The sequence below is a fragment of the Phycodurus eques genome, chromosome 5 (genome assembly GCF_024500275.1).
Source record: "Phycodurus eques isolate BA_2022a chromosome 5, UOR_Pequ_1.1, whole genome shotgun sequence".
Lineage (NCBI taxonomy): Eukaryota > Metazoa > Chordata > Actinopteri > Syngnathiformes > Syngnathidae > Phycodurus > Phycodurus eques.
In genome coordinates this window covers 5,693,910-5,708,236 of record NC_084529.1, presented here as the reverse complement: position 1 = coordinate 5,708,236, position 14,327 = coordinate 5,693,910, and the positions used below count along the sequence as shown (strand labels likewise).

Below are 14,327 nucleotides of genomic sequence, written 5' to 3'. Positions count from 1 at the left end.
ACAGGCAACTGGCGCAAATTCTCCAACAAACTTGGTGACCCTGTCATGCTCTCCAGGAAAGGGTGTTTTCTGGACAATCCATGGCACACACTTCTCCTCAATATCCAGGCCGGCCATCTAAACAAGGTAAGGGAGAAACCTGTTTATTCAAATTCTTCTGATTTGTTGTTGATTCAAATTAGAATATTGGGGAATGAAGAGTGGACCAAATTTTGTTAAGATTAATCCGGACTTCAGTAATTGTGTAAAAGCGTGTCTTGGATCACGGCGGATTTGGTATCCGTTGAATTTGAACGTGTCAGCGAACACGTGGAGGTTTCATTGTAGGCCAACTATGACCTTGGAGGTCCGGGACCTCGTGCCAGGGGCACAAAGGGACGCAGTGGGACAGCCGACTGCCGAGTCCACCCCAATCGTAGGTGCCTGGGGCACGTGGCAGTTTGTGATTCTGTGACACATCGAATCGTGACTCCCTCACGTTGAGTTAGCCCATGTGGGTTGAATCTCGTCTCGGCGCACGTTGAAAGCAATACTCCGTATTCAGGATCGGGGCTGTTGGACCGCCGGGTTGAACAGGGTTTGGAACCCTGCAAAAAAACAGAGAAAAATATATATCTCTATAAAAACTGGATAAAATAAAAGAAAAACATTTTACCTTAGTCTTTTGACATTGTATGTGAAAATGAATTTCATGTGGAAAGGTGAGAACATGGCGGACATGGCCGACTGGTTAGAGCGTCTGTCTCACAGTTCTGAGGACTGGGGTTTAATCCCCGGCCCCGCCTGTGTGGAGTTTGCATGGCTTCTTCCTCAGGCGCAGGGAAGGAGAACCATGGGAACAGGACTGGATTGACAACACAGGAAGCCAACATGGTGTCTTTCTGTGACAAAAGGAGAACGCGCAGCTTGCCAAAGGAGTCAACCTCAGTGTGTGACTCTGTGAAAAGGGAGTTGGATAAAGTCTGCAGTTGAGTGTGACCCAGTTGAGGATAGAGGAGGAAAGCAAGAAGAACGAGGCTGAAGTTAACCTGGTTTCGGCATCAGTTCACGGAAGTGCAGTTGTTGCTGGAGGAAGCACAGCGCCCAGAGGGGAACTGTGAGCAGTTGAATGAGGCGGCAGATGGTGAGAAGGCAGATGAGTGCCCCAAGGGCACTCCCCAGATGGAGGTGAAGAGGTCTGATAAGACAAAGCATAAGAGAACAGAAACAGGAAGTTTCAGAGGCCCCTCCTGGTTAATCCTGCCCGACCACAGCAACTCGTGTACATTCCCTTTACTATTTCCGACCATGCATGTTTGAGTGAGAAACTACCACCCCCTATGGGGGGAGGTGTGATTCAACGTTCAACGTTTCACTGACACCACACAGTGGTGGATGGCACTCGCCATGGGCGACTTGAGAGCCATCGTTGGAACAAAACTCACCTCTCAGGGGTTGCAAACGCTGGAAGGAATTACTGGCACTGCAGAATGTCGGCATGACCATCCATTGGATGGCGGTATTTTGGGTGAGAAGAGAGTTGCTATGCATGAAATGTCTCCTGCCCCATTGGGGCCTTTGTCTTGTCTTTCAGATCGGCGAGGAGGAGACAGGCCTTGCTTACTTGTGACGCACGCGCCGAGACTGGACCGAGGCCTCAGGGGGGGATCCGTCAATTGGTCCAGTAATGACTTAACTTTATCGGGACGCGGTGCTTAGAGGAGCACCCCAACTAGTGGCAGACACCATGAGAGTCAACAGCGACACCTGTTGATTGGGAAACACACTTTTTGCATTACTTTGCCAGACATATAGAGAAAGAAAACATTAATACAGATAAAAATGCTGTTCTAAAAAAGGACTGTTACATCTATGGGTTTTGGACAGAAAAAGGGCAATTTTGCAGTCTGTCAAGAAGGAGCAACAACTTGTGCAGGAGTAACTCACCACCGCCGCTCCACCTGCTCCGGATCAGACTCCCTGTGAGGCGCAGTATTACCAATCGGAACCGCCACACCAGACCAGCCAGCGGGGGCATGGACATAGAGCGAGAGGTCTGGTTGGAGTGAGACCGGGGGTGTCAGATGGATTGTGTTTTCACTATGGGGGATGGGGGCACTGGACAAAGAATTATCTGCACAAGGGAATGACCTGGCCTGGGTGTTCCTGTGATGCCGTGCCGACACCGCCACAGTGGCCTGACACATCGCAGCCTCTACAGCTTCTGCATCATCAACGACTACCCCAGCCACCACTGCACATGCCTCCGAACGCCAACTTGACGCCGCCACCTCCGGGCCAGTAACCCGCTCGCCAATAGGGGTGCCCAGAGAGCATTGACGTGCAGGGCTTGGCAGACTCCTGCATTCTTGTGACTGTAGATGGACATCATCTTTCCATGATGGTTGACACTGGTGCTCGCTACACCACTCCACGTGTTCCAGTGAGCGGTAGAAAAGTAACCTTGGTCGGCTTCTCCGGGGTGTCAGAGGCTCTGCCGTTGTCTCATCCCACTCCCGTGCCGGATGGAAAATAGGCGTCAACTCATTCATCCATTTACTCCCCTAACTGCCCAGTGAACTTCATGGGCAAAACAAGTGCGGGGGCCAGCATCTTTTGTGGGACAGATGGGCTCCAAGTGAGCTTCTGGGATGGGACTGAAATTGACTGTGAATGTACACCAGGGGCACCACACGTCGTGCTCTCAACTGCCCCCACAGCAGATCAAGATCAATATGCTGACATCTATTGGGCAGCTCTGAACCCTGAGTCTCCCTCCTCTTCACGGTGTGCACACCCTCTGTCAACTCTGCTCTCCATGGCTTACTAGCCTGCACCCTTACACGGCGCCAATTGACCCGTTGGATCGTACAAGGTATTATGATTGATCCCATGATTTGGTCGCGCAGGACCACTTTTCAGCTCAAAGTGAAGGTCACCATTGGTCACTATTACCTGACTATTTGTATGTCACTTCAACTGGCATTGCCTCACGTTTGTCACGTACGTGGTTAAGGCGAGGGCGAGTAACGCAAGGCAAGAACATGGTGGACCCAATTGCAGGGAAGCAGGGAGGCAAGGCAGGAGTGCGGGAGTCTCAAAATAATATTTAATCTTCAAAAAGGGAAAACTAAACAAAGTCCCACAACAGATACCAATCAAATCAAAGTAACAAAGAAACACTCGAATATCTAAAACTGGAAACAAACTATGACCTGTGAGTAAGACGTGGAATAGAAAGGGAGAATGACACCTGACAATAACATACCACAATGATAAAGACAACTGACGACTATGACATGGCAGAGACATGTGACCACGACAATGAACCGACAAGAACTGAAAGAAACCAGGGAACTAAATACAAACAGATAGACGAGACAACGAGGAACACCTGGACAAGACATGAGTCGCTGGAGAGAGCTGATTGGTCGACACAAAGCAGACGAGAACAGGTGGACACAACAACTTAATGAGCACACGACAAACATGGAACACAGGAAAACATGGAACAAAACTAAACACAACCCAAACCAAAACACAGACCATGACAACGTTTGTCTTACGCAGGAGCAGTGGGACTGGTACGAGATGGCCGAGACGGCCGTGCCCCACATCACATTGGCTATTGGAGCTCAGCATCAGGCGAAGGATCTCGGTCACATGATTAAACAGTGTGTAGAAGCCACTGATTCGGTCCAGACCGCCATTCCTGATGTCGAATTTTTATCTGCTATGTTAGGATATCACATTTTGTCCCACTTTACAAATTCCTCGATTCTAGAACATCACCAAATTTCTCGAGATCATAGTAGAGAGAATGGATCACCCTGAGGCTGAGATGGTTCTCAGTCAGTTGCCTGAGGCACTGTGGACTCAGGACCCAGCGGATGTTGCCTTCTGTTCCACTGTGTCGCCCATTACCTTCTCTGTCTCCTCCCCAAACACCATCTGGCAGAACCACTATCGAAGCAGTGTGGAGGAAGAGAATGGCATCCGCGACACCATTGCGGGTCTCAAGGAGTCGGGGGTCTTGGAACCCTCGTCGTCGTCTTGGAACACACCGATCTTGCCAGTGGGGAAAGTTGTGGGGATGTACCGCATGGCACACAATCTCTGATGCATTAATTAAATTGTTACAACGTACAACATTCTGGTCCCAAATCTGTTTACTGCTTTAGTGTGATTGATCATACACACAAATTTTTCACTGTTATTGATTTAGCCAATGCTTTCATTTGTCTGCCATGGGCTTAGAAACTCCGTGACATTGGACCAAACTGAAAAACGACATCCAACTCGGTACTCCTTCGGGAAGTCGAATCTCAGATTCAGGAGGAGCAGTGTGGTTTTCGTCCTGGCCGTGGAACAGTGGACCAGCTCTACACCCTCGGCAGGGTCCTCGAGGGTGCATGGGAGTTCGCCCAACCAGTCTACATGTGTTTTGTGGACTTGGAGAAGGCGTTCGACCGTGTCCCTCGGGGAGTCCTGTGGAGGGTGCTTCAGGAGTATGGGGTACCGAACCCCCTGATACGGGCTGTTCGGTCCCTGTACGACCGGAGTCAGAGTTTGGTCCGCATATCCGGCAGTAAGTCGGACTCGTTCCCGGTGAGGGTTGGACTCCGCCAAGGCTGCCCTTTGTCGCCGATTCTGTTCATAACTTTTATGGACAGAATTTCTAGGCGCAGCCAAGGCGTAGAGGGGGTCCGGTTTGGTGGCCTCAGTATTGCATCTGTTTTTTGCTGATGATGTGGTTCTGTTGGCTTCATCAAGCCGTGAGCTCCAACACTCACTGGAGCAGTTCGCAGCCGAGTGTGAAGCGGCTGGGATGAGAATCAGCACCTCCAAATCTGAGACCATGGTCCTCAGTCGGAAAAGGGTGGCATGCCCTCTCCAGATCGGGGATTAGATCCTGCCCCAAGTGGAGGAGTTCAAGTATCTTGGGGTCTTGTTCACGAGTGAGGGAAGAATGGAATGGGAGCTCGACAGACGGATCGGTGCAGCGTCTGCAGTGATGCGGACTTTGTATCGGTCCGTTGTGGTAAAGAAGGAGCTAAGCCGAAAGGCGAAGCTCTCAATTTACCGGTCGATCTTCGTTCCTACCCTATGGTCATGAGCTGTGGGTCGTGACTGAAAGAACGAGATCCCGGATACAAGCGGTCGAAATGAGTTTCCTCCGCAGGGTGTCCGGGCTCTCCCTTAGAGATAGGGTGAGAAGCTCGATCATCCGGGAGGATCTCAGAGTAGAGCCGCTGCTCCTCCGCATTGAGAGGAGCCAGATGAGGTGGCTGGGGCATCTGATTCGGATGCCTCCCGGACGCCTCCCTGGTGAGGTGTTCCGGGCACGTCCCACCGGGAGGAGACCCCGGGGACGACCCAGGACACGCTGGAGAGACTACGTCCTTCGGCTGGCCTGGGAACGCCTCGGGATCCCTCCGGAAGAGCTGGATGAAGTGGCTGGGGAGAGAGAAGTCTGAGCGTCCCTGCTAAAGCTACTGCCCCCGCGACCCGACCCGGATAAGCGGTAGAAAATGGATGGATGGATGGCCTTGAACAAAGCAACATGATAAAGCACAATTACCAGGGAGTGAGCGAATGAAAATGAAATACAAACACCTAACACACCTGGACAAGATACAAGGGCATTGAGAGGACTGATTGGCTGATACACGAGGAGCAGAACTCACAAGTCTAGAAAAAGCACTTAGCCTCTAGCAATTTAATGACAAGAGGTAAGCAGCTGTTGGAATGTCTGCTTGTTTTAGTTTGCATTAATCAATACCGCTGACCTGAGGAAATTAGCTAGAAGAGGCGGTCACCAGGATGTAGAGGGTCCAAGAGGATTTTGCATGCTCTTGTCTTAGTTCTGGCAGCATGCAAGTCCTCGGTGGTGGGTAGAGGGGTACCAACAAATTTTATGGCAGTCCTGATTGTCCGTTGCAATTGGAGTTTGTCCTTTTTTATTGCAGCACCAAACCAGACTGTGATGGATGAACATAGGACTGATTCGATGACTGCTGTGTAGAACTGCCTCAACAGCTCCTGTGGCAGGCTGTGCTTCATCAGAAGCCGCAAAAAGGACATCCTCTGCTGGGCCTTTTTGAGGATGGAGTCGATGTTGGTCTCCCACTTCAGGTCCTGAGAGACTGTAATTCACAGGAACTTGAAGGTTTTGGTTGACACAGGCAGTTGGACAGCATGAAGGGTAGTTGTGGCGAAGGATGCTTCCTGAAGTCCACGAACATTTCTCTAGTCTGTTGTGTCGGTCGCACCAAAGCTTCAGCCGCTCCACTCCTGCCTGTCAGGAAGCTGTGAATCCACCGGCAGATGGAAGGTGAGAGGCTGAGCTGGTGTAGACGAGAGGAGTTTGGGGATGATGGTGTTGAACGCAGAGTTGTAGTCCACGAACGGGATCCTTGCGTAGGCCCCCGCACAAACGCAACACAAATGATCTGTGGCCTCAATTATCAACACTGCGTATGAACAAAATAGGGCCTGTGAAAAAGAAAACTTTACAGGAAAAAGTGTGCACTGTGTGGAAACGCTAACTCATGTTTTCACATTTTGGAGACAATGGAATTTAGTGATGCAGTTGGTGAGGTGATGAATTGAAGCCAAATTGTATATTCATGCCTTGCTGCTAGTAGATTACAGTAGGCCTCGAAACAGATTATGCACTTTTCACACAATTTTATGTTGTTAATGCTTTGTCTATCTGATTTGGCACCTGCGGATTCACTTATTCACAGATTTTTTTGTCTTTTTTTTCCAATAATTTTTCAATTATTTTATTATATTCTTTTTTCTTTGGGTGGGAATCAATACCAAAAACGCTTATTGGTAGAATATTTGGGTTTAAAAAAATCTATATATTATAGTGGGCGTCAATTATCCTTTGATTTTTGCTATTCGCAGTCCGGCCCTGTCCCTGTCCACTGTTTTGGTGCGTACTGGCGTGCGCACGGGTGAAAACACGATTTTGGTGTGTTAAAGAGAAGCTAAAAATAGACGAGAACATGATGCTTTGTCCTAGCTTTTTGTAGAATGTGTTGCAGGTATCAAATTCAAAATTAGTGAATATTTGCAACAACAACAAAAATAACTTCCATCAGTTTGAACATTAAATAACTCTGTGGTGTATTCAATTGAATATACTGTAGGTTGAAAAGGATTTGCAAATAATTGGATTCTGTTTTTATTTACACTTTACACAATGCCTCAACGTCATTGGAATTCGGGTTTGTAAATCGATGGGTTTTCCCTCCACAATAAGAATGACATCTTTAAAGTGGTGCCCAAGCAGAATAACAAATCACCATCCTCCCTTGACCACACAACACTGAAACACGTCTTCACATCTTAATTGATTACTTTCATAATAAATAGCACAATAGTGATTGTTTTTTAAATGACTTTAACAACTAAGTACCTACCTATAATAACTTTTTCATCTGGGAATGCATGTACAACATCACACATATAAAGATATAAAGCATCAGAATCAGAATCATCCTTATTTGCAAAAAGCACACAAGGAATTTGTCTCCGGTAGTTGGAGCCGCTCTAGTACGACAACAGACAGTCAATTTACAGAACACTTGTATGATTGAAAGGTTTTGGATATAATTCTGCATCTTCTACTGGTCTGACTTTCTGTCACTTTCTTCGCATTGCCGTATTCTCACATCTGGTCCGCGTCTGTCCGTTTGTGATGGTGTCGTCTTAGGTCGATATTTAGCGAGGTGACAGGTGGTGACTCCCACTTCTTTGTAAACATCCAATCAAAGACCTGATGACTCCAAATGCACCTCTGACCCTTTTCCATCCTCATGTGAAAATATGTGTATTTGTGTTTGTGTGGCTCTACAGTGTAATTATGATGTCAATATGTGTGTTTGTTTGCCAGGGGTAGATTAGAGCTGTTATGGATTTGAAAAGGTGCCTTGAAGCATTTTGTTGCAAGGCGGAGTGCCAACAAATACTGTCATCCGATCACTCTCTGACAATAAAAATAATGAGAAGAACCTACAAAAGGCTGAGAACAAACAAACAATAAAACTAACAAGAGAGATGCAGCGATGAAGGTCCTGCGATGATGGGTGATTGAATGAGCAGGTGTGGTGCATTTCTTTCTGTGCTGTTTATTGTTTTCTTCAGTGTTTACCAAGGGCTAAAAATCAAAACAAGAAAAACAATATTTCCAGTTGTTCCTCTAATACTGCTGTATATTTATGACAATACGCTAGAATGAGTATTGAAGTTTATATTCTGTGCAATAACTGCACCACTTTTTATTGAGTCTCGTAAAACAAAATGTGGACATCCACGTTAGCCCCACTTTAAGTGTGATGTTCATTATCACGCTATAGGATTGGAACTAAGATACTAGAATTCTAACTTGGGACCTTTCGATTGGCAAATGGAAAATGACGCCAAGTTGCGTGTTTCAGTGTACAATGGTTTGCAAAAAGTTCTTGTAAAAGTGTCAGAAGATGCACTATGCTAGTTATATAAATAGAAAATTGAAACAGATGTACATGTCATACCTAGGTGGAAAAGTAATAAATGGGATATGGCCGATCAGAGAGGAAAACCGATGAGTTAGTCCTATAACTGAGTGGACGCACTTTGGGCCATAGTCTGCCGCTGGTGCGTAAGTCTGTATTATACACGCCTGGCTTGTGTGTGGTCAAGGTGCCCCAATTCTCCTGTAAGGACTCGGACACACCCACCGCGTGTATCAGGCCAATATGTATATATTGTGCCACAGGTGATTCTCATGTACAAAGCCTTGCCTATTATGTGGCGATAGGCTCACAAATGAGGCAGTGAAGCCTTTAAAATTACCCAACCCCAAAAAAGCACCGAATACCTTCCATTTCCATTTAAAACATCCTATCGTTGTGCAAAAGACTGGACATGAAGTAACACGCTTCGGGTCATTGACTCCTATTACCCCAAGATTAGACCAGCTCATTCAAAAGAAACAATGAGCACTAATTACAATTACATTCAGGGTTGTGTTTTTAATTACTTGTTTTTATCTGCTTCGATGCCAGTCCGTCAAAATATTGTTTTACTGGGAACCAGTCAGTGGTGCAAAACAGAAATAGATGAGTAAATAACAAGGGTTTGTATAGCCATGTTGGGAAAAGTACGTGGCTGCCATCTTAAGGCTATTAATGTTATTACAGGAGAGAATTTTTTTCAAAGGTGTCAGGTCAGGGATGAACTGACACCAAGTCAACTTTTTATAATAATTGTATTTTTTATTACCATTCAGGAAAACCCACACCATTATAGTTATATTTTTGTCAGTCCATAATTTGTTTATTTACCGTGCAGTCTATAACAATGTATATCTCGTGAGTAAATATTATATAATTCCATTTGATAGATGACTAAACAACAACTTCATTTGAAAGGCGGCTGTTTGAAATAATGTACAGGCAGTATTTTCAATCCATTGAATTGCAAGAAAAATAGACAGCGCAGAGGACATATTGCCTGCGGGGGGCAGCATTTTACTTTCGCCGAGTTACAGCCCGTGGGAATCCGATTCGAAGAAGAAAACACCAACGAAGAAGTTGCAGTTTAGCGCGCCAAAGTTCCCCGTCAGGAACAGCGAAACAGCACGAAGTAAGAACATGAATCTACATAGTATGAAAAGCCGTCGCCTTTATTGGCTTGGGTGTCGTTTGTAGACAATGCAAGCGCGGTGCTCATACTGATCGATCCCACCGGCTAGCGTAAAGTTTTTTAGTTTTTTTAAAAACCAATTCACGGCTAGTCGACATTAAAGTAACGAGTAAAATGATCGCCTTCATTCCTTAGCGTTTTGTTTCCTCATATTTGAATGAACATACTGTACTAAGAATTAGAAAGCCTTTTAGCTACGACTGGACTAATAAAATACAGGTACATTACAATAAGCATATTCCAATGCAGGATAAACTAATAAAGTCTAGCAATGTTACAGTGCATTTTAACTCCTGCAATGTGTTATTCATTGAGCTGTGCATGTGTGTTTTGGTCAATATGACGTGGCGCGTAGATTAAATTAACTTTATTGACAGAAACTTAAGAAACACATTCAAGCACCGCACGGTCTGCTTAAGAAGCAAAGCAAGAAAGCAGGAAAGAGTTTTGCATAACGAAACAAAAACAGTGACATTAACCCCAAATTCTTCCCATGAGAGCATGGGAAGCATTTTGCGTTCTCATTCAACAGCAGCTCAATATTTAGAGTATATTATCAGATTTAGAGTTGAAAAAGTTTATTTTAGGAGAGTTATGGCAAGCAAATGACATCAATTGGGTGGAATCAGAATCAGAATCATCTTTATTTGCCAAGTATGTCCAAAACACACAAGGTATTTGTCTCCGGTAGTTGGAGCCGCTCTAGTACAACAGACAGTCAAGTTACAGAACACTTTGGGGACATAAAGACATTGACAAAAAACAATTGTGCAAAAAGATGCAGAGTCCTCTAGCACTTAGAGCAGTTCGAACGACTAATATTGCAATAGTCCGGTGCAATGACCATTGTGCAAAGGGCGCTGAGACTTCAAGGAGTGTATGCGGTTTAAAGTGACGAGTAGTGCGATCATCTGGGACAATGTTGGTTGTGCAAATGTTACAGATACTCCTCAATCAGTGTGCAAATGGAGCAGATGCTACTCTGGCATGAGTGGCCAGTATATGCAAATAGTGCAGCATGGCGAGACAACTACAGTGAGTGCACGAGTAATACATAATTGGCCCCACAGAAATGTGACAACGAACTCAAGTCAAAAAATTGCCAGCTTGTTGTAATGGAATTATAGGTTAGGTGTTTAAGAAGTTGATCGCAAGAGGGAAGAAGCTGTTGGAATGTCTACTAGTTCTAGTTTGCGTTGATCGGTAGCGCCTACCTGAGGGAAGGAGCTGGAAGAGCTGGTGACCGGGGTGCAGACGGTCCGAGAGGATTTTGCACGCCTTTGTCTTAGTTCTGGCAGCGTGCAAGTCCTCAATGGCCCATATGCACTTTGTTTTCAATATAGCTTTTACCATAGTGTATGACAAAATAATTGATAGATGCTTATTTGTGTGTAATACCTAGTTTTGGTGTCAGTCTTTTTTCTATGACAATCACAAATTGAGTTTGAGATTTTTTTTAGGTAATTTATAGATGGAATGAATAAACTGCTGATCTATTTTGTCCACTCCTTTTTGTCAGAAAAAAAATGGGTGACCTGGAGACAATCAGCTGTCATATTAATGACAGGATTTCATCCATCCAGTGCTTATTGGATTTGTCAATTGCAGGTAGGATTGTTTATTTGAGACATTTGTTGTCCTTAAGTAGTCTATACTTTTTCAGTAATAATTGTTTCACTTCTCTCTCTTCACATCTAGAAGTACCTCAAAATAAGATGAAAAAACTTAAACAAGAACTTGATGCACTTGAGAAACTTCTAATGGAGTTTGAAAAAAATGTTGGTCAACAGAAAGACCAGCTCCAGCATTTGAAGGTAAACTGGAGTTGTGTAATTGGCTCAGCAAATGTTACTCTTCTCAGTAGTCTTGTATTTTTTTGGTGGCCATTTTGTTCATATCTGACAGTAATATTCAACTAAAAGAAAACAACAACAAAATACAAGTAAAAAATACATAGATGCATGTACTAGACTTTACACCGATTTGATCGGTATCGGCGGATAATTAACATTTTATGCTGATCGGCTTTAATGTCGTCATTCGCCGATCCAATCAATGGCGTCATTGTTCGGCTCTGCAAAAGACATTTACTCCCCGTCGCCGTCATATACAGTGTAACGTATATTGGTTTGGATAAAAACTTAATTAGTTTAGGAGAAAAGAATAAGCCGGAAGCGACGCCTGCGTTACTTCGGTCTAGCGTGATTTTAAGTTTAAGCGTTAAAATCATATTATTTTATCTCGTAAAAGGGGCACCTGTTGGATTTATCTTACCCAACACTATAATAAATAGACACAAAAGGAATGAAGACGCTGGTCTCTTTTTCTCATGAGGAGGGCGCATGGGAGATTGTTCAGATTACAGCCTCTCAACACGCTCTCAACAATCTCTCCCGTCGCTCCTGCATTTATTTGAAAATAGGGAGGTTTCTAAGTTTACAAGACACAACACACTAAGGGGAGGGTTTCAAGGTGAAAACATGGCACCAACACCTGCCACGTCCCGGCCACGTCCTTCTCTCTGATGATTCCTGCTGAGTCATCTTCTTGAAGGCTAGACATCTTTCTTTCTAAAAATTGTCCATAATACTCATGCAAGCTAAGCAAATACATGATAACTTCTACAATATATGTAACAGCACCACATCTCTTTTTAGATATGTAAAACTTCAGGACAAAGTGATGAAAAACATCTATGTCTCGTAATCTGAAGGTTGCTACAGGAATTAGATAAGAGTTCTCAATAACCAGAGGTCTTTTGTCAAATCCAAACACACAAATGATACAGGGAGTAGATTTTTATAGAAATTTTTATGAGCTCTAGCAGGGGAATCTACAGGGGAACGATGCCGAGAAAAAGCAAAACAAAGGACAGACAAACATTGGTAGAGGGAGGCTGAACTTGTGATGTGAGGGTAGAATGAGCATGCGATGACAATGCACAGAGCTGGGGGTTCCTCTTCTCATTAATTTAAACCCAAATATGCACCAGTCTGTACTTTAGTAGACTGCAAATTGGACTTAAAGTTGCGTGGAACACAATTTAGGCAGGCTGGCCGATATCCCGAATGTTTGGCCGGTCCGGTCCGTACGGTGAACAGGTGGATTTGACGGGAAAAGGAAGAAGAGAAAAAGGAAAAAGCAAGAAAAACATTTCCCAGCGCAGGATGGACATTTTCAAAAAGAGAGGTTGAATAAACGGGCAGAGGTCTGTACACAGGCAGGCAATCCGAAAAGGCAACAGTATCCAAAAAATGTGAGGCAAAAAGGCAAGGTCAATAATCAGAACAGGGTCTAGGCTTACTGTGAGTCAGTGACGTGGAAACAAGGAATGCTGGAACGTGACAACAAGGTACAACGAACTGGCGACCAGAAAGAATGAGACACGAGGTTAAATGCAAGGGGTAATTAGGGTAAACAAGGCACAGGTGGGGAAGATGCTCTCAGGAGCAGGTGTGTACGAGACAGGGGGAAGACAACAACCAGAACGCACACCCATGACAGTACCCTCCCTTTAACGGTCGGCCCCAGACGGCCTTGGAGGCCCAGGATGCGCAATGTGGTAGTCCCGAATGAGCGAGTCATCAACAATAAACCCAGACGGCACCCATAAACGTTCCTCAGGCCCGTAGCCCTCCCAGTCCACCAGATATAAAAAAACCCTCCGACGAAACAACAATAGCCGCCTCACTGTGAAGATAGGGATCCCGTCCACGAAACGGAGGGGAGGAGGGGGCCTGGAAGGCGGGACCAGAGGGGACTCCCGAGCGGGCTTGAGCAGACTGACGTGAAATGCAGGGTGGACCCGCATCGACCTTGGAAGCCTAAGCTTCACGGTGAAAGGTTTGATTACCTTTGTGACGGGGAAGGGTCCAACGAACCTGGGAGCGAGCTTCTGGGACTCCACCCGGAGTGGAATATGCTTGGCGGAGAGCCAAACTTGCTGACCCACTTTGTAGTTCGGCGCCGGTGTCCTCCTACGGTCAGCTTCGGTCTTGTAGGACCATCCTTGGCGTAGCAGCATTTGGCGCGCTCGCTCCCAGGTCCTCCTGCAGCGTCTCACCAAGGTCAATGCAGATGGAACCGTTGACTTGGGGGCTATGGCAGGAAAAAGGGATAGTTGGTAACCATGCACAATGTGAAAAGGCGATAGACCAGTGGATGCAGAGGTGAGGTAATTGTGAGAGAACTCGACCCAAAGCAGCTTTTGAGTCCAGGAGTGTGCCTCCCGTGAAGCGAGACAACGGAGCCCAGTCTCCAGGTCCTGGTTCAGCCTCTCAGTTTGTCCGTTGGTTTCAGGATGAAACCCAGATGACAGACTGACAGTAGCACCTATTAAATTGCCAAACTCCTTCCAAAATTGTGAAACGAATTGGGGGCCCCTATCAGATACCACATTCTTGGGAAAACCATGAAACCTGAATACCTGGTTTGTCATCAATTCGGTAGTTTCTTTAGCTGAGGGGAGTTTCGGCAATGCAATGAAGTGTGCCATCTTAGAGAACCTGTCAACAACTATGAAAATGGTGGTATTTCCTTTAGAGGCCGGTAATCCTGTCACAAAGTCTACAGAAATGTCTGACCAAGGATGTTGTGGTATTGGCAGGGGTCGCAACTCCCCAGAAGGACGCTGACGAGAGGGCTTGTTA

At 45.6% G+C, this 14,327-nt stretch overlaps 1 protein-coding gene across 7 annotated transcripts in view; it reads left to right on the top strand.

The window, feature by feature from the left end:
• Positions 1-14,327, top strand: part of ska1 (spindle and kinetochore associated complex subunit 1) — a 29,959-nt gene that overhangs the window by 2,237 nt on the left and 13,395 nt on the right. For 4 of the 7 annotated variants that reach the window (XM_061677305.1, XM_061677309.1, XM_061677312.1 and 1 more), the window contains one exon: positions 5-126. In XM_061677305.1, coding sequence (XP_061533289.1) covers positions 5-126 — 122 coding nt within the window. Of the gene's footprint in view, positions 1-4; positions 127-9,581; positions 9,898-11,197; positions 11,287-11,376; positions 11,493-14,327 lie in introns of those variants that run through there. The other 3 variants (XM_061677308.1, XM_061677307.1, XM_061677306.1) reach the window with 3 other exon arrangements.